This window comes from Contarinia nasturtii, unplaced genomic scaffold (assembly GCF_009176525.2).
Source record: "Contarinia nasturtii isolate CC-2019 unplaced genomic scaffold, AAFC_CNas_1.1 Cnas_scaffold_129, whole genome shotgun sequence".
Lineage (NCBI taxonomy): Eukaryota > Metazoa > Arthropoda > Insecta > Diptera > Cecidomyiidae > Contarinia > Contarinia nasturtii.
The window spans coordinates 8,414,431-8,433,092 of record NW_022197486.1 but is presented as its reverse complement, the minus strand read 5'-3'; the positions used below and the strand labels follow the sequence as shown (position 1 = coordinate 8,433,092).

The 18,662-nt window shown below is 34.6% G+C and overlaps 1 protein-coding gene across 3 annotated transcripts in view; it reads right to left on the bottom strand.

The window, feature by feature from the left end:
* LOC116341253 overlaps nt 1–18,662 on the bottom strand; it is a 52,215-nt gene that overhangs the window by 7,777 nt on the left and 25,776 nt on the right. For all 3 annotated transcript variants that reach the window (XM_031768224.1, XM_031768209.1, XM_031768217.1), the window contains exons 4-8: nt 3,662–3,697; nt 3,320–3,545; nt 964–1,091; nt 707–832; nt 57–523 (exon numbers count right to left, since the gene is read on the bottom strand). In XM_031768224.1, coding sequence (XP_031624084.1) covers nt 57–523; nt 707–832; nt 964–1,091; nt 3,320–3,545; nt 3,662–3,697 — 983 coding nt within the window. The remainder of the gene's footprint in view (nt 1–56; nt 524–706; nt 833–963; nt 1,092–3,319; nt 3,546–3,661; nt 3,698–18,662) is intronic.

The window sequence follows — 18,662 nt, the reverse complement described above, 5'->3', positions numbered from 1 at the left end:
TTCATGTCAAATTCGGTAAATAAATAACAAACAAAATCAATGAAATCTATACATACATTTTCCTGTCGGCCATTTGGCCGAAAATCGGGATCCTCCTGTGGACATACTTCATTTTTTGACCATTTGTCTAGCAATGCTTTCCAATGCATACGTTCGGCATTTGTGGCGCGTGGATTTAATACAATGCACACCCAAAGCATGCCCAATTGATCCCATAGTTGTCGACATTTTTCATTCATTGGCGTGCCATTACTTTTCCACAGCACCAAACGTGGATCGTTTAAAAATTGTTCGGTAATCAGTGTAAGCATTCGAGCACCATTTGAATCTTGGGCTCGTAACATTTCCCGAACTTTGGCAAACAATGAATTCAATTGTTTGTTACCATTGTAATAATTATTGCCTTGACCTAAGTAACTTCGAACCGCTTCGCATACTTGTGATTCGTCCAAGTGCCATGAGTGTTCATCGTCTGTAGCGGCACCGGCTGTCGGATCGGGTGCTCCACAAATTGCATTTATTTCTATGGAAACCAATGCGGAAAGCGGAACGAAAAAAGAACGATGGGAAAAAAGCGAATAACGTTAATAACAGACATGAAAAAAAATATAAAATTCATATGTATTACGCAGTGGAAATGGGTAGCTATTTGTGTTTATGGATGGATTGCCGGAGAGGAAATATATATTTATATGTTGATATTTACCGGATTTTTGTTGTAGAATTTCATCGGCTAAATTTTGGGCAGTCGGTAATACTTCGGTGTGATGTGCTGATATAAGATATTGTACGAATTTTTGCAATTGTTGTCTATTCATTTGAAGGAGGGTTTCTGAAATTGGAGCATACACACGAAAAAGTGAAGCAAAGTTAATATACGTCGAAACAAAAAAAAAATTGTTGGTTGCCAAATCGACCAAACAAAATGAAAAAAAAAAAATTAAAATGATGTTGAAACGTTACCAGAAATAGGAACTCGTAGTTTAACCGTTTCGGCATTGCGTATTCGATAGAGTGATAATGCGACGACATGATGGCACCAAAAAATATCACGAGTATCGCAGCTACATGTAACCGATGTAATTTTGCATCTGAAAATAAAGAAAATGAAATAATTTCCAGTGCTTTAATTAAAACTATTCATTGAAAACAGAATTGAATAGAAACATGGGTGAATTTAATTTGATACAGAATCCAATTTCGACGAATATTTCCTTCATATCATACATATATGTATGAGCCTTGTAATGCTTCACATGAAACAATCAATAAATAATCGCTCGATATATCATTTTAAACTTAAAATGTTGATTTTGCAAAATATGAAAGACGTTTGACGTTCATTTTCTTATGAAAAAAAAAAAACCGAAGGGGGAGTTTTCTTTCTATCTCATTCATTCTGCTTCTGTGAGTAATTTAATTTATCTATATTTATCATGCAATTAAATTGGAAAAAAAGAGACTCGGAAATTGGCAACGCTACACTCACATACACATATTATTCGAGGTAAATTACATTAAAAAATAGATGAAACAATCTTAATTATTATTTACTAATGCAACAATATAAGAATTGAGGGAAAAAAGCGTCGCCCCTCGACACAGTATTGAAAAAAAAATGTAACCTAATGCGCGTATAATTACAAAGTATACGAGTTGTAATTAGTTCGAAATATGAGTGATTAAACCTAGAATTAAACGTCAATTACAACATGTACTTTTTAGCATATTTCGACTTTGAAGACGAAGAAACAAAGCCGAAACGTACATACATTTTATTATAAAAACTATAGCCGTCTTTTGGCCTTCGCTTATTTTTACCGCAAAATTGCACTCAAGATACATGAGTATGCCCTTTGATTGGCGTTACATAACGATTCTCTTCGAAATACACGATTTCACCTCCTTTAGCAGAAGAAATGAATATCGATCGGACAACGATTTATTATTAGTTTTAAATGTAAACCACGCGGTGGATGATTTTTTTTAAAAGAGAGATTTTTCAATTTAAAAAAAAATGAAAATAACACAGCCCATATATTTTCGATGAAAATACTTGAAATTCCCTATAAATTGCGATTTGTTTGTTTAGACAGAATATCCACTGGATCGACTTATTCACAACATTGTATTATTCATCTGCGTTTGAATATTTACAAAGAAACGATTTGTCATGACAGACAGAGATTTATCATTGAAATTAAATTCAAATTGTAATTAATCACATTCGCAATGAGTTGAATTCATTATAAAATGGCGGCTTTGCCACAAATAAATACTTATCTCATTGATTCCTCTTGGAGCAAATCATTTCGTTCGAATTTTAATTTATTGAAAAAATTTCTTGCTTTTCTCAAATGAAGCGAAGAAGAAAAAAATGAAAACTAATAGAAAAAATGGTTCAATTGAAATTGAATTCCTTTGTCAAGAGTACAAACGTTAATAGTCTTCTACACCAGACATGGTAATATGTAATTTTTGCGTAATTTTTCAGTAAAATTCTCCCTATTTTACATGAATTCACAGAGATGAATTTGTTTAAACAAAATTACCTTTCAAAAACATTTTGTTACATGTGGAGCGTATTCGAAACTTGGTTTATTAAGTGTAACTTTTGATGTATTGCTATTTCATTTCATTGTTTTTTTATATGGATCGACGACATGATATATACATATATACAGTTTTCCAAGAAAACAAATAATAATATAACAACATCAATGAATAAAACCAAAACTTCTTGAAACTTTAAATAGCGCACTGCATCAAAGTCGAAATTCGATTTAATTTTGACTGGTTAATTAATTATTATGGATACAAAATGGGGAGCACGAAACCAAATTATTTGCAATACATTTGATTGCTGGTCACTCCAGTCAGGCGTTATTCAAGGACCCTTATCGAAAGGCGCCATTGCTTTATTCAACAATATTATATATATGTGAACGAATTGAAAACATCAATATTGTTAATAATAACCGCATGAACATTTGCAATTTTGATGCAACCAAAGAAAGAAAATAATAGGAAGTTTTTATTTATTCTTTCTTTGTTCGCCTCAACTCAATAAACTCCTATTAAGAGTTTTCAAAAAAAAGTGAAGAACATCTACAAGGTACACATTTGGAAACAGGTGAACATAAAATAGAAAATATTGGTTTTTGTTCTTTTTTCTTTTTTTTCTCTCTTTCTCTCTCTCTCTCTTAAAAATGCTAATTATATGGGCTAGTGATTACAAGTTTCAATTTATTTATTGTAGAAGAATGGGAGGAAAGAAAGAGACAGAGCAAAAAAATAGAAAGAGTCTATTGATACTAACCGATCAAAACTGACAGACACTTTGTAGCATTTATTTTCTTCGGCCGGATAATTGGTACCGGCATTATTCGTGTCTCGATCAACGGATGGCAATCGTAATGTCGGTTGTTGATGAGGCGGTGGCGGTTGAGGTTGAACTGGTTGTTGTGGTTGAATTTGTGCTGGTGCCGGTTGCCCCACATTTCCGCCGGCTGCTAACGCATCGGGAGCAATTCGATTGTGAATAGCTAATACATTTATTTGAAAACGAAAAAAATAAGAAGAAGGCGAATAAATAATTATTCATCGAAACCAAAAATTCTAAGATGGTAATTTAAAATGATATTTATTCAGAAATGCTCACCTTTTGTTTCATAAACAATGCCACTAAGATGGAATCCTGAAAGATTAGAAGGAACATTTTTTTTGGAATTAGTCAAGTATTCAATTTTGTATTTTATTCAAATGATTTGCTTTAAACAAAGAAAAAAATTAAACGTCGGCAGCAACAAAATTTAAAACCCGATTTGCAAGTATAATAACAACAAGATTTTAGATAATTTAAAAATTATATATGCAAAATGAGCCATTGAAATACACACACACAAAGAAGAAGAAGAAAAAAATGTCTTTTCATCGCCCGCCATCAAACACTTTATAACAAGTCATATATATATTATATTCATAGTTATAGAGCCATCGCGCAATCGAACAATTAATTCCAAATGATTATTTTTTATGTCAATATGCTATTTTACGGTGAATCGATGAAAAAAATTCTTTTTGTTGTTGTTTTCATAATGAATTTCCTCAAAAAAAAAACGATTGCTATGTACTTGTACACATGAATGCCAACTTGTTTTTACCGTAATACACGCGGCGGGAAATTAAGAGAGTGCACAAATAAAAGAGAGAGAGAGAAGAAAAACAATCATTTTTTTCGCTAATATGATCTCGTATGTGTGCGTGCGCGCGTAAGCGCAAACGCTCAAACTAAATATACGATTTACAGGTAAGTATCGGATGCCGTTTTGTAGTCTATTAAATGGATAGATACTATTATTGAAATCGATATGTAATTAATGATGCTATTGGTTAACAAAAAAAAAAGAATGTTCTGTATGAACGGGCATTCCATAAATGGTTTGACAATTTATTGACGCAATGTTATATGTTCGATGTTGTTCAGCCAACAATGGCATTTAGAAAAAAACAAAACAGATTTAAACGATGCCATATCCAAGAAAAGTTGGTGCGTTTCAAGACGAATAAGTTAGATAGAGAATATAGCAAACGGTATGCAGTCGTCAACGTCATCGCGTCTAAAGCGAATATATGTATTTTTTTGTTTTACCGTTAACATATATAATGAATCGATAAAGTGCCTTTTAATGATAAACAGAAAGAAAAGTCAACAAATTCCAAATTGATTCGATAAAAGATAAGCTTTAATATGCTTTTCTTCTTTCAAACACTCAAAACTGAGCATTATCGCTGCGTAGATGTGCTTATTATTATTTATCTCTCTCTCTCTCTCTCTCTCTCTCTCTCTCTCTCTCTCTCTCTCTTGCGTCAGTTGGTCGGGAAATTGAACTTGATCGTTCGATATATCGTTAAATGTTTTCAATAATAATATGTGAACTGAGTGTATATGCAATCGCGAATGTGCGCGCGTATCGCAAAGAAGAGAGAGAGAGAAAAAAACCGGAATATTGAACTTCGATTTGACCAGAAATGTTGTTGGTATTTGACTATTTCGAGGCGGTTTTTGTTGTTGTTTATTTTATTTTTTTCCGATGCTGTTCATTTTGTCGAACGGGTAATCAAGTGATTTTATTGGCATTTCACGAACTTAATGTTTTTATTCCCTTACGCCTTTCACCCAATAGAACGAACAACATTTATTTTGTGCACAAATGGAAAAGACAACATGGTAAGAAAAATACACAAAAGAAAATAGGTAACTACGACGACGACGACGAACGACATCAACGAGAAGAGAAACAGAAACAACTCGTGCTCGCACATACATACACACACACAAATTGCATCGTTTCGATTCGAATATATTCGCACGTGTTCATATCTGATGCATAATGGTTTCTTTGTCGAGGCTTTCAGTTTGCCGCGTTAGCTTGCGTGTGTTTGCAATTCGATTTGTATGTTTTTTTGTTCTTTCGTTGTTCATATTCATTCATTCATTCATTCTCTTCTTCGCGCTCTCTTCTGTTAAATGCGAATTGCAGCCGTTTTTTTATTGGGTAACTGTCTCTCATTCTTTCTCTTTCTCTGTTCGGCTTATGTATACATGCTTTCTATTAAATGAAATGACCTTAAACAGAAATCGAAATGAAATCCAAGTATAAAATATATGTAATGTGTTATGTACAATGTACACACACAGGAAATGGAATGTATCACAATAAACCACAATGCGAGAGCACATTTTATACATATCGGTGTGTTTTGTTCTCTTTCTCTCACTCTCTCGATCGCTCTTCTGTTTTCTGATTAACCCGTGTGCCAGCCAGTTATTATGTATTGTTGAATGAACACACGACACAATTGTACATAATCGCAATCACACATTTAGACCATAACGGCTTCAAAGTGAATTTGTTGATATCAAGTACGGATGACCAAATATTCTAATCAATTTGAGCATTGCTAATAATAAAGTCTGTATTCAATCGTTTCGAATATTTGTCATCGAGAGTTGATACTTGCATCAGACATGACATTTCGTCTCTATTGTCATTGTTCCAACGAATTATGTTTATATGCTCTTTGATATAACATTTAATTTGTTTGCATAATAATTGAATTTATTGATTTGAATGCCAACACACTCGAACTCATTTTATTCATTTTATCTCAAAGAATTTATATGTCGCACACTCAAACGAAAACAATGTAATCGTTTTACGAAACCATTACCAATTCCACCATTTACTGAATGGAATGCTTTTTTTTTCTCTTCTCTCCGATAAATATATGTATTATGACGGCATGGGAATATCGTGACTTTTCTCTTTCTCTCTCTGTCGAACTTTGTTTCTTGAACAAATGTGTATGCTTGTTTTCTGTGTACATATAAATGATGCATGTATATAAAGACATCGCATATATATTTATAAATAGAGTGAGCGATCTGTTTTGTATACAATTCGTGCAATTATATGCTTGCAGCGAGAAATGCCAATGGCATTATCGGCATATAAGCGCACGCTTTATTATTGCTGGTGTTTTTGTTGCTATAGCTGTTTCTACAATGAGTGTACTTATGTGCGTAACTGTTTATGTAACATTCCTCATCGCATTTTCGCTTCATAGACAAAAACGTAAAATTCATGGCATGTGCACGTTGTGAATATGTCGAGTGCTCATCAGCTATTTTGTACATAGATGTGCGATGAATAAACGTTCGTCTCGATTAAATTCAAGAACACGTTTAAAATGTGTGGAATGGCATCCATAGCAGCAACATCAACAACCGCAACAACAGCACACATAAATACCGGTACAAAAGTGAATATTGTATGATAACACCAACTGACAATCATAATCGATAAAATGGCATGCTTCAAGCATTTGTAATGCAAGCAAAAGACCAAATTGTTACTTCAACTAAATGGACTAGCATGAGTGTTCTAGTGAAATGGTTTGCATTCGATTTGGAAATATTTGACCAACGTAAATTGAATGAAACATTTACACACAATCGTTCAACTGCAAAATGAAATGACAATATCAAAATAAAGAGCTCGAAGGCATTTTCATCTAAAACGATCGAAACGCATGGTTCAATATCGAATTTTTGCTTTTATTTTCACGTTTGTAATCAATCGATGTGTGTATCATTTAGTCATAGTAAATGGCCAAATAAGCCAATGAACGAATCAATGACTCATATTTTTCGGCTTTGTTAGATATGTGGGCCATATTATACATATTATTTGTGTGCCATTTTGTACATAAGACAGAACAGCAATAAGCAATTCCTATATATTAATTCGTTGTCAATTCTTTATATATTCAAAAGCATTAGATGACCTATTTACTAAATATGAGAAACGATTGTGAAAGAGAGCGCGCGCGAGTGAGAGAGAGAGAGAGAGAGAAACAGAAACAAAAAATACAACGACCGTAAAAACAACAACAATGCCGACAACGTCGAGATATGTGCTCGTGTGCTTCAGTACATAGGAATATAAATAAAATTCTATGTATAGAATGTTAGCAGCAGCAACAATAACAACAAGGCCAAAACGTGATGTTATTTACCAGACGGACAGATTTGAACGTTGTTTCTAGCATGTATTTGAGTACATCACAGTGCAGTCAAACTGTACATATAATATACATAATAGATTTCGCTTTCTTTTCTCTTTCGCTCTCTATCTCACATCGTTTTCGGTTTTTACATAATGCAGTAATATACAGCCGACGATTTATATTTTGTGTGTGAATTGAGTATGTGGTACGATGGTGTATTTGCGACTTCTTATGTATTCCGTTTTGTTGTTGCATCAAATGAAGATATAGACACCGACGACCACGACGACGACGACGATTTATTATTGTTATTACTCTACTAGTATTCTAACTGACAATGGCGAGAAGATGTGTCTCACTTTTTTTGCACATTTTGACCCAAGCATCGGATTCAAGCTTCTTGATACATTCTGCTGTTTCACTATATTTGAATGGTTCTTGATGTGATGCAAACGCCCGATTCTTTCATCATATTTCTTGTTGCTTTCTGTTTTCTTTGGATGTTTGTTTCTTTTTTGTTGTTGTTGTATCTTATGTCGAGCGAACGTTGATGTCGTCATTGTTATAATTCGCCGTCTGTGCAATAACTGCTGTTTTTCACATTATATATAATGGAATTGCGACGATATACACATTTTTACATAAAGAACATAGAAACGGCGAATGGAATCACTGAATTTGCTCGTTATAAAGTGATTTTTTTTCACTCTTGTCTTCTTTTTCTTATGTGTAAATCGACAGTGTCGATGAATTGCACCATGAACGAACATTTTATGAAAAAAAGAGGAAAAGCGATTAAGTTCGATGACTGTTATTTCGATTCTATTTTGAAAGCAATACACGGAAAATGATTGCGCCACTTTGATTATTTTCACTGTCATTTTCCCCATTGCCATTCTTTATTTAGCACACAATTTTCACATCAAACATCGAACCATACCATGCTTATAAAATGCATTGCACAAACAAGAAGGTACATAAAATAGAAAGTTTGTGCCATTCTTCACATTCAATTATTTACAAATTCTCAATTAGTTCCGTTTCGCGAGAAACAATTTCCGAAAATGTTCAGTAACGACAGTGCCATTTTCAATGACAACAACGAGACTATTCAACCCCAAAAGATAAAGGAAGTGGAAGAAAGTGCTAAAATATTCTTGCCATTCTATTACAAATGAAACTTTTCATTCCATCCCGCTCTCTTTCCGTCTTATCGAAATATATAAAAAATTATTCATGATTTTGGCTGGTTTAATGCGGCGTTGAGCATTTCTTATGCGGTATATTTAATCATTAAAATGAAAAATTCAAAAGAAGCGTCGAACGAAAGCCCAAAAAATAAATTCCTTTGAATAACCACAATTTTCGTTCGAATTTTTTTTTTTTTGCTGAAGAAAAGTAAAAATAAAATATATGCTGTTGTTACGTTGCATGATAATACAAAAAGTGGTCAAAAACATTATCGTGTATCTTCTGCAGGCCCTATTATCATAAAAAATGTACGCACACACTTTACATTGCCACACATCCATTCGAAATGTGAGCTACGAAAAAAAAGTGGCCAACGAGAGAAAAATTGACGATAAAAACAACGATCACAACGGAACAAGTGTAAAACATGTGTACTAAAAAGCTCCATTACCAATAGATTTCTAAAAGTCCACCAATAAACGAAATTGCGAATGAGAGATAGAGAGAGAGAAGAAAAAAGAAGAACAATAACAACATTTCGCCTTTGGAAGCTACGGTTCGAAAAAGTGTTTGTGGTGTGATTAGCGGAATAGCTTTCGAAGATTACTTAAAAAAACAGAGAACAACACTCGTAGCGTCCAAAGTGTACGTGGAAAATGTCAGTATTTGCTATCGAGCAACGCAATGCATTTAAATTACGTTTCGTTTGTGTTTTGCGGAAACTTTATCGCTTTGAGCCCATTTTGATTGCATGAAATTTGAAGTGAACGGAAAACTGAGAGCGAACAATTAATGGTGGTAGATGGAAATGTCGTCTCTTTTACGTTCGATGCCTTTTTTGTTTTGGAAAGTTGGAGACAGACAGAGAAAGAGTGAGAAAGAGAAACGTACCACAAAGTGATGGAAATACACAAACATGGCGAAAAGGAATAAAATATTCAACCAAAATTACGGTATTTTTTGGCGTTAGCGGTTTTTCGTGAGTATTTTTATCAGAGTAGAATGTTTAATTTTTCTGTTTGACTTTGTGGCTGGTTGGCTGGCCATCTCCAAATGCGTATCCACAAATATTTCTGGTGATTTATTTCATTCTTTTTTTTTCTTTCTTTCTTTCTACCTCTGGCTCTTTATTGTCTCTTTCTGATGGGCACACGTCTGTTACTCCCCAATATGACTGTTTGGCTGTTTGTCGCCCATTGTCATTCTATAAAAATGGCATCGTATTAAAAGTTTTCGATGTGATTTGTTTGTGTATGCGCGCTATTCTAAAACTCTCACATACACGTACGTACACACCATCATCATTCATATGACATTTTGCTATGCAAAATCGACCAAATGGAAAGAAAGAACGAACAAATGAGTGAAAAAATATTCTCGCACAAAATACCGCTATGGGGTAGATTCGAATTGAATTCAAGCTCTGATTTTAACTGCTTTTGTTCATTCATTTCTGATAATATGTAAGCATTCACGCAACTCACAATCGCACGGAGCAAACGAATGAAGTAAACAATACAAAAATATCACCGTCATCACCATAACAAACGTTGATTTGAAGCGAAAATGGCCAAAGACTTCTTCATCTCTTTCTTGTCGCACTTTATTTTTTGTATTCCGAAATACATAACAGCAAGAGCATATTGTGACGGTAGGGAATTTCTTTGCTGCCGAGTTTTGTTGAAGTTGAGAGCCAAACGTGTGCACATAGAAAAATGGTGAGCCGAGAATCTGGTGGTACAGGACTGCTTTTGTTATTTTTATCGCCAAACAAGTGAAAAATCAATATCGCAAAAACTTTTTTACCACTCAACTCATACTCTTTTGGAACCAAATTTGTTTTTTTCTTTCTGTATCGCGCGCGCGAGGACATCAATCGCGGCACTTGTGCTTGCTCTTAATCTGTCGAAGCAAAATCGGTACAAGAGAAAGAGATCACACAACAAAAGCGCCACAAACACACAATATCAATGATGATGATGCTGGCGGTGGTGCAATTGAGAGTGTGGCATAAGCATAGCATGAAATCAATACACATCACAACATCGTTCCGTAATAGATGAAAGATGATTTCTTTTTTTGCATTTGTCAGGTTGAGTTTTATTCCCGAAAAATTTATTTCACTCCTGCCGCGATGTATATATTGTGAAAAAAGGGCGCAGGCTGATTGCGAATGCGTGTTCGACCTGAAAGCATAAGGTGATTGGCAACAACAACAACTATAACGTCAAAATAATGACTGATACATAGGCATAAACTAATGAATAGAATGACTATTACGTTGAACATTTCGGTATCGATTTTTGGCACCAATTTTTCAACACATTGGCTACGTCATGTGTAAAGAAAAATGAATTGAATTTCGGTCGCAAATGGCAGGCGCTCGGTTTGTTGTTTATAAATGAATCAGCGTAAATTGTTTAGCGGACCGTATATGCCATAAAGAGAAAGAGAGAGAAAGATTGCAAAACCGAGTGTGAAAAAACGGGAGTGACAGGGTGAAACTGGATGGTTGGTTTTTGCTTTTTAAAAGATAGATGCATCACATATTTCATGCGGCTCAAATGAGTGATGTAGGAGACCTGTGTACGCCATGTATATTTATATATACATACATCCACCAACCACATATACATTAAATTTCACATTTAATTTACATCCATTTATATTTCGTTTCAGTTAAAAGCGCTTTACAACAAACGCAATATCAACTAAACTGTCAGATTGTTCCGATTCAGAGCTTAGCATCGACTCTCTGTCATTAATAATCGTTTTTCCCTAACAGAGAAAGGCAAAATATTGCAATAGCAGCGCCCAGTGACAGCACACGACGGCACACACAAAACACAACAACCAATTCATGCAAACAGTCACAACAACAGCAACAGCAACAGCAACAATAACACAACCGAAAATGTAAAAAATTGAACACGCAAAATGCACAGACATATATGAAAAATAATCTCGCATTGAATTCGGGTGCAGAGTAACTTTTTAGTTTCTCATTAATGGCACAAAATTCTTGTGCCCAAATCGAATCGACCCATGTTAGTTACCAAGCAAGCGAAAGTGCTATTTCGATGTGTGAGCATAGTCAAAACGAAAATTGAACGGTGGCAAAACCGTGTTCAGTATAAGTGGAGTGTGTATGTGCGTGTAAGTGTGCACAATCGTCTCCAGTTGGTAAGTCTTCCATAGCCATACCATTTCGAGAAGCTTTAAATGTGCACAAGTAAAATTCAAAAAATAAAAAAATTTGCATATCATATTGTCATTATGAACATGTGTAGCAATGACAAAAGACCATCATCTATCTGTGCAAATATGTAGAATTTTTCTTCATTCCTAGTTGATGATGGTGTCATAATTTGTTTCCCTCTTCTTCTTCGTATTTTGTACAATCGCGCTTCGTTCGACGAATGAACAAACGTGCGAATGGCTTCATCATATCCCATTGTGTGCCATTGTGTAATCTTTTTGTGTGCGATTTTTTCAAATAAAGTTGCATTGAACACTTTATATTCATAATTTGCATGGCATTTATTCAACTGAATATGATGATGAGCGACCGGCTAGAAAACATTTGCACTCACACAAACACAAACTCAATTGATATGCAATTAGAATTGGCGAAGAAATTTTCAATGCGTCAAGGAGACCGATTCAATTTGTATTCAGCGCATTTAATTATTCGAACAACCAGTTCCTTGACAATTGGATTTAAAGTATGTATCGCAAAAGGAAAAAAAAATGTAAAATAAAAACCGAATAGAAAGAGAAAGAGAGCCCGTGCAGCCCCCATCTGGTTTGCGACTTTTTCATCATTTCTATTTTAGTTGAAATGGATTCAAACTGTAGAATCAAGCATAATCATTTAATCGTATGCAAATTATGGTAACATCTGCTGACATTGTGAAATTACACAGTTCTTGTTTCTTAAGCGAAAATGTGCATGATTGTGTGTATGTGTTTTGAGAGCAATTTATGTATGTGACACGAGCAGCCATGATGAGAACCACTTTCTTTTTTTTTATAGAAAATTCAGGCAGTGCCAGTAGTGTTGCTTTTATTTTTACGTTTCTAATGATGATTAGATGAAAGCATTCTTCAATACAGCGCAACCATTTGGATTCATTGATTTCATCAGTGCAGACCGGATTTCCAAAGAGTGAACGACAATGAGATTATAATGGCCGGGAATCAAAATGATATTAATAATTTAATGCAAACAACAACAACAACATCAACGGCGTTAGCGACAGCTAAACAAGAATCCGAGGGGGGAACCCTCGGAGTTTGTAAAATGGCTCAGGATATGTATAAAGTCTTTGTGTCGCGTTTCATTCAAATGCAATATTCTATCTTTGAACGAGACACACACACACATACAAGCATACAGAAAATCGAGCGAAGACATCGAAGAAACGAAATGCGTTCTCGACGTCACCCGATTTTCGCTTATATTTTGCTCTTACGCTGTGCATATTGGCATTTTCCAAACCCTCTGCTCGTGTATGCGTATCGAATATGATGATGCTTTTGGTATAGATTAAGTGAACATACAAGAGACGGGCGCGCTCACACACATGTTCACCCGACACATAGAATATGTGATTCCCGTATAGATTGGGTGAATTGTGTGTGCAATGCACTATAAAATCCCAATGTGTTTTAGTACAAAAATCAACTAACACATACATACATATTATACGCATACGATGATAGAGTTCACTGCGATAGCGCAGCGATTACCGGAGAGAATAAAAATCCAAAAAGGTCGATGGTCGTTTAAATGATGAAAACGTGTGTATCTAAAACATTTGCTCGTCAAAAATCTCATTCGATGATTCTTGCCGCGTTACGAATGGATTGTAGCATGCATGTGTTGTTCGACATTTTCGTTGCACAAATTTCGATTGAATTCCTCTTGTCTCTATGGTTTTCTACTCTCGTTCAAATGCAGAAATTAGATCATCAAAAGCCATGTTTTTTCTCTCTCTCACATTCATGATCTGATTACACACACCATTATTTCGCAATTCTTAAGGATCTCTTCTCTTACATTCGGTTTTCTAGCCAAAAACCACGCATAAATACAGAATTTTTGTTTGAACAAATAACTTTTGACTTTTAAAACTTTTCAAATATTCTCAAGTCAAAACATAGCACAAACTTGCAGCATTTTTTCGTTCTACACGCCCTTGATGCGATTTATTTGTGAAAACAAAAATGAAATACTGAAACTTGTTTGTTTTCGTTCAGTTTTTCGATGGCATTTCCAACGATTTTAGCCAGGATATTCAATGATCAACAATTAATAGAGAGAGAGAGAGAGAGAGAGAGAGAGAGAGAGAGAGAAAATGTCCAAATAACGGCCATGTTTTCCCAATGTAATTTCCATTTTCAGCCGGCAGTAAGCGTAGAAAACACAATTTTGCATTAATTTACATAATTCGATTCGGTTTGGTTTTTTTGTGTGTGAGTGCTTCTGTAAACTCTTACGTTATATTCGCTAATTTTGCAATCATTTGTTATTTTGCTGCATGGAAAATTGTATATTGCCTAATTGGTACAAATTACAATAATTTTTTCCCCTTCTCGCTTGATAACAAATTCATCGTTCACGAATATTTTCACTTCTCCCCGATGATTTTCGATATTATTTCACTATACATTTTTACTATACGGTACATATGCAATAGTATTCCCATTACGCAAAATAATCTTCAAAATAGTTTAATTATGATTACATTATGATATATAGATCGTATATAAAATGTATTCCGTTTTTATATATTTATTACAAAACTGAAATTTGTAGAAAAAGTCAATGCGTACGCTTGAAATGTAGAGAGAAAAGAACGAAATCGGGTCATTAAATATCGATTTGATGGATTTCAACTAGCGTTCATCAAACATACACACAACCAACTATATAAAACCGTCTTTTTTAGTCGGCAAATGCATCCATTAAGTGAATTTACCGTTGATTTATTATCGCCAACCCCATGCCATTGCATATACCTTTGGCCAATGTAGGCAATCAATTTTATATTGAATTAAAATAATGCCGACATTTTAATCCTTGAACTGTGAAATTTTAAACAAGAAATCCATATAGAGCGATCAAACCAGAGAAATGCACCTTTTTTTTTGTTACGTTCTCGTACTTGTTTTCTTACTCTCGCTTTAAAAATCGGTTCTTTTTGTTAAAGTTTATCGAAAGGATAAATAAACAGCGACCGATTGAGCAATGCAGAGAGCAAGAGAGCGATTTAGTCAATGAAATCAAACAATGATTTTCAACGGGGTACAATTCATCGTTGATATGATTTTGCAGCTGTTGAAAATTGATTGAAATGTATTGAAAAATTACAATTTCTTGAGTATTCTGAATACAATTTAATACGATGGCATGTTGCAAGATGTGATACGCGCATACTCTTTTTTCAATGTCTATTTTTATTAAGCCATTGAGAGAACAACAACAACAAATCTATATATTGAATTTAATGCATTAATTACGAATAATGAATGAAATGTGAGTTGCGTTTTCTCTCTGTCTCTTTCTGTCTCTGTCGTGCTCCTGATTCGTTTGTTCGAGGCCGTCCGTTTCTCTAATGATAGCATTGTCGGTCGGTGTTTTGGAAATAATTCGCTCAACGGTCGTCGATTTAATGAAGAACAACAAAACCGTACATATGCGGCATATACAGAGATGGATGCCCAGTATAATTATTATGTCAGAATAAAAAGTGATTGCATTTTGGCTTTTGTGTTTACCTGGCCATAGCATGCATTCGGCATTTCTCTGTTTTCTCTGTTTCTCAGTCGGTCTCCGTCTTCTGAGCAATGTTGATTTGTTTTTTTTTTGACGGACGATGATGCACCGTTTCTCATTTCATCATAATTCGAGCTCTCATTTTTCACATTTATGTCTTTCGCTCATCCGAATATATGAATGAAAATCAACAGTGTTGTGTGTATCGTGGCCATTTGGCATCTCAAACTTCGGCCTCGAATTAGATCGCTATTCGGCGATTGCTGTTTTCTCTCTTCGTAAATTCGTTTTTTTTTTCTTCTTTTCATTCAATTTCCTTCATTTCTGTCAGTTTCATTCCTTGTTTTTATTTTTCGTTCGACTTTCGTTAGCGTATGTTTTTTTTATTTTGTTCTGTGTTGCGCCATACGACACATACTGTCCAAATTGATTCGGATATTTTCAAAACATGTATGTTCTTGCAAACATGTCAGACATATATGAATTAAGAAACGTACAGACGAGTTGAGACTCATTGAAAATGAGACAACCCGAAAAAAAACCGGGCACATTGCAAATTATTAGGTAAATATAGTGCCATTTCAATGGTGAAACCAAATTGAAGTGTTTGTAAAACTGGTTTCGTTTCATTTTTGGCTTTTTTTTATGGAGATGCGATCAAATTTTTAAAAGAAATGAATATACCCTCGAAATGTGGACACTGCGATCTTATTTCGTTCATATTTATTTTCATTTTCGGTTGAAAAAATTTCAGTTCTCACAGTCTATGACTCTATCTATACACAATTCGATCCGACATTCGTTGAGAATCTGTCCATACTGCAGAGAGAAGATGAGACAAGTACTTGACGTGTGTGTGTATAGGATACAAATCTTTAACATTATCTCAATATTTTGAGCATAGAAAGTGGTGTCAGATGTTGTGGTATATATGCACGAAAAATGCAACGTGAAATGAAAAAAAATGAAACGAAAAAGAAAATCCTGGCCATAAAATCCAGTGGAAAAGCCGCAAAAGACTATGTCGTAGATTTTCGGAAGACGAAATGAAAAAAAACGAAAATTTTAATGAGACAAGAAACGTAAGTTGTAAAACACTTGGTTGCATCATTTTCATATGTGTGACCATATGTGAACGGCGTGCAACTATCTTACTCAATCATTATCTCCGTCTCGGTTTTCGTACAGGCATCGCATATCTGTTTTCACATTTCATATGTGTGTGTATGTGATGGTACGATTTTCAATTGTGGTAATCATAGCACGTTTCCAATTTGGTTTTTAGACACCAGCAAAATAAACAACCGTAATTTCTTCTGCCTAATGACACACACTTTACATCGAATGCGCTAAAGTGAGTTGCATTTTTACACACACACATATACCAAAAGTAGACATTTCTTTCTGGTTTCGGACGAACAGCGAGCGAGTGAAGTAATGAGAAAGAGAGAGTATAGAAACATGCATGACGCAAATGAGAATATGCTAATGCTCAAATTATCGAAATTCGAGACTGCATAAACATACGTTCCGTGGCACTGAAAATGAGTAAATAAATTTGAAGAAGACGAGCGAGCGATAGCAAACGAGCATTTAAAGGCATCGAAACGCATCAAATCAGCAGCAACCAATGACAGAAACAGAAAAGCTGAAAAATGAACATGGCATTGATGAAAAAATTTAATTACATCCCTTGAAGTTTTTGGTTCTTGGTAGTTTTTCCATTCAAACCAATGAAATCCAAGCCAAAGTTGAAATTCACTCAGAGCATTTCTTCGGTACTATATATTTTGTTTTTGTGTATGGATTTCAATTCTACATGGCTGATGCGTGTTCTTTTTTTTTCTTTCACTTCATTTTTATCGTCGGGATTAACTGAAAATGAGAGAAATTTTTTTTTATCCCAATGTTCGCGGCATTCTGTGTGATCGTGTAAAATGTGCAAGAATCAACTCAAACAAATGACATCGTAACGGGCAGCAAAGAATGACGAAAAGCATAACGAAAGATAAAAATATTATAAATTACCACCGAAGAGAGAACAAAATGTGAGTGCATGGTAGTCGTTTTCGTTCGCTCTCTCTCTCTCTCTCTCTCTCTCGCTCTCTTAGTGGTGTAAGCAATGCACACAAATACAGAAGCAAAAATCAAAAAGTTTGCCATTCTTCTTTCCAAACGAATTCAATTTTACTTTTTCATTTTCAACTCTATCTCTCATCCGTTCTCGTGTAAGTTGGCAATTTGAAACAAACCAATAAATTATGGCGATTTATTTCTTTGTGGTGTAGATATTACTACATATGTATATGTATAATTGTATATAATGCGAAAGAGACGAGCACGCGCGACACACTGCAGAATGAGTGAAAGAACGATATGAACGGAATGAGAGAAAAAAAAAACACTGTATATGCAGTATTACCAGTGATTTAGTCAGACGAAGCCAGTTTGGAAACTCTATAATTTTTTGCTAATTAGTTTTTGTACTGTTCATTCATTGCGGTTCACGATGACAGTGGCAGCAGAGGTACAGAAGTACAATAATCCATTGAAAATGGGCAAAACCTAATGCTGGACTACAAGTGAACCGGCTAAATGCACTTTGTTAAATTACCAACTCCAATGATGATTGCAACAAAGTATTTCAAGTAATTTTTCTTCTTCTTCTGCTGCTGCTGTTTCTTTATTTTATCTTTATTCTTCCGGTGTGTATGCGTGCAAAGGCTGCGCCATACAAAATGAAAAAATCACCTAAAATCATTGTTCATTTCCCTTGTTTCTCTGTATCAATTTTTATCGTGTAATCATTCTTTTCTGTCGAGAAAGACGTATTGCACAACGAAAAATGAAACGAAAAACATATTGTGATCATTTGGCTTACAGCCACAGGATTTTTCATAACATTTAACTAGACATATTCCCATCAAACATTTACTTCATCCCATCGAGAGAGAAAAAAATGAGAAAGATTCTTTGGGTTCTTTTTTTCTATATTTCCATTGATATATAGTACACTTGTGTGTATTTCAAAAAGGAACCAACGCAAAGTATTTGCCACCACCGTAAGGCTGATATCTTCGTCGTTGTCATCGGTCCCTTCTGAATATTGTATATTTGA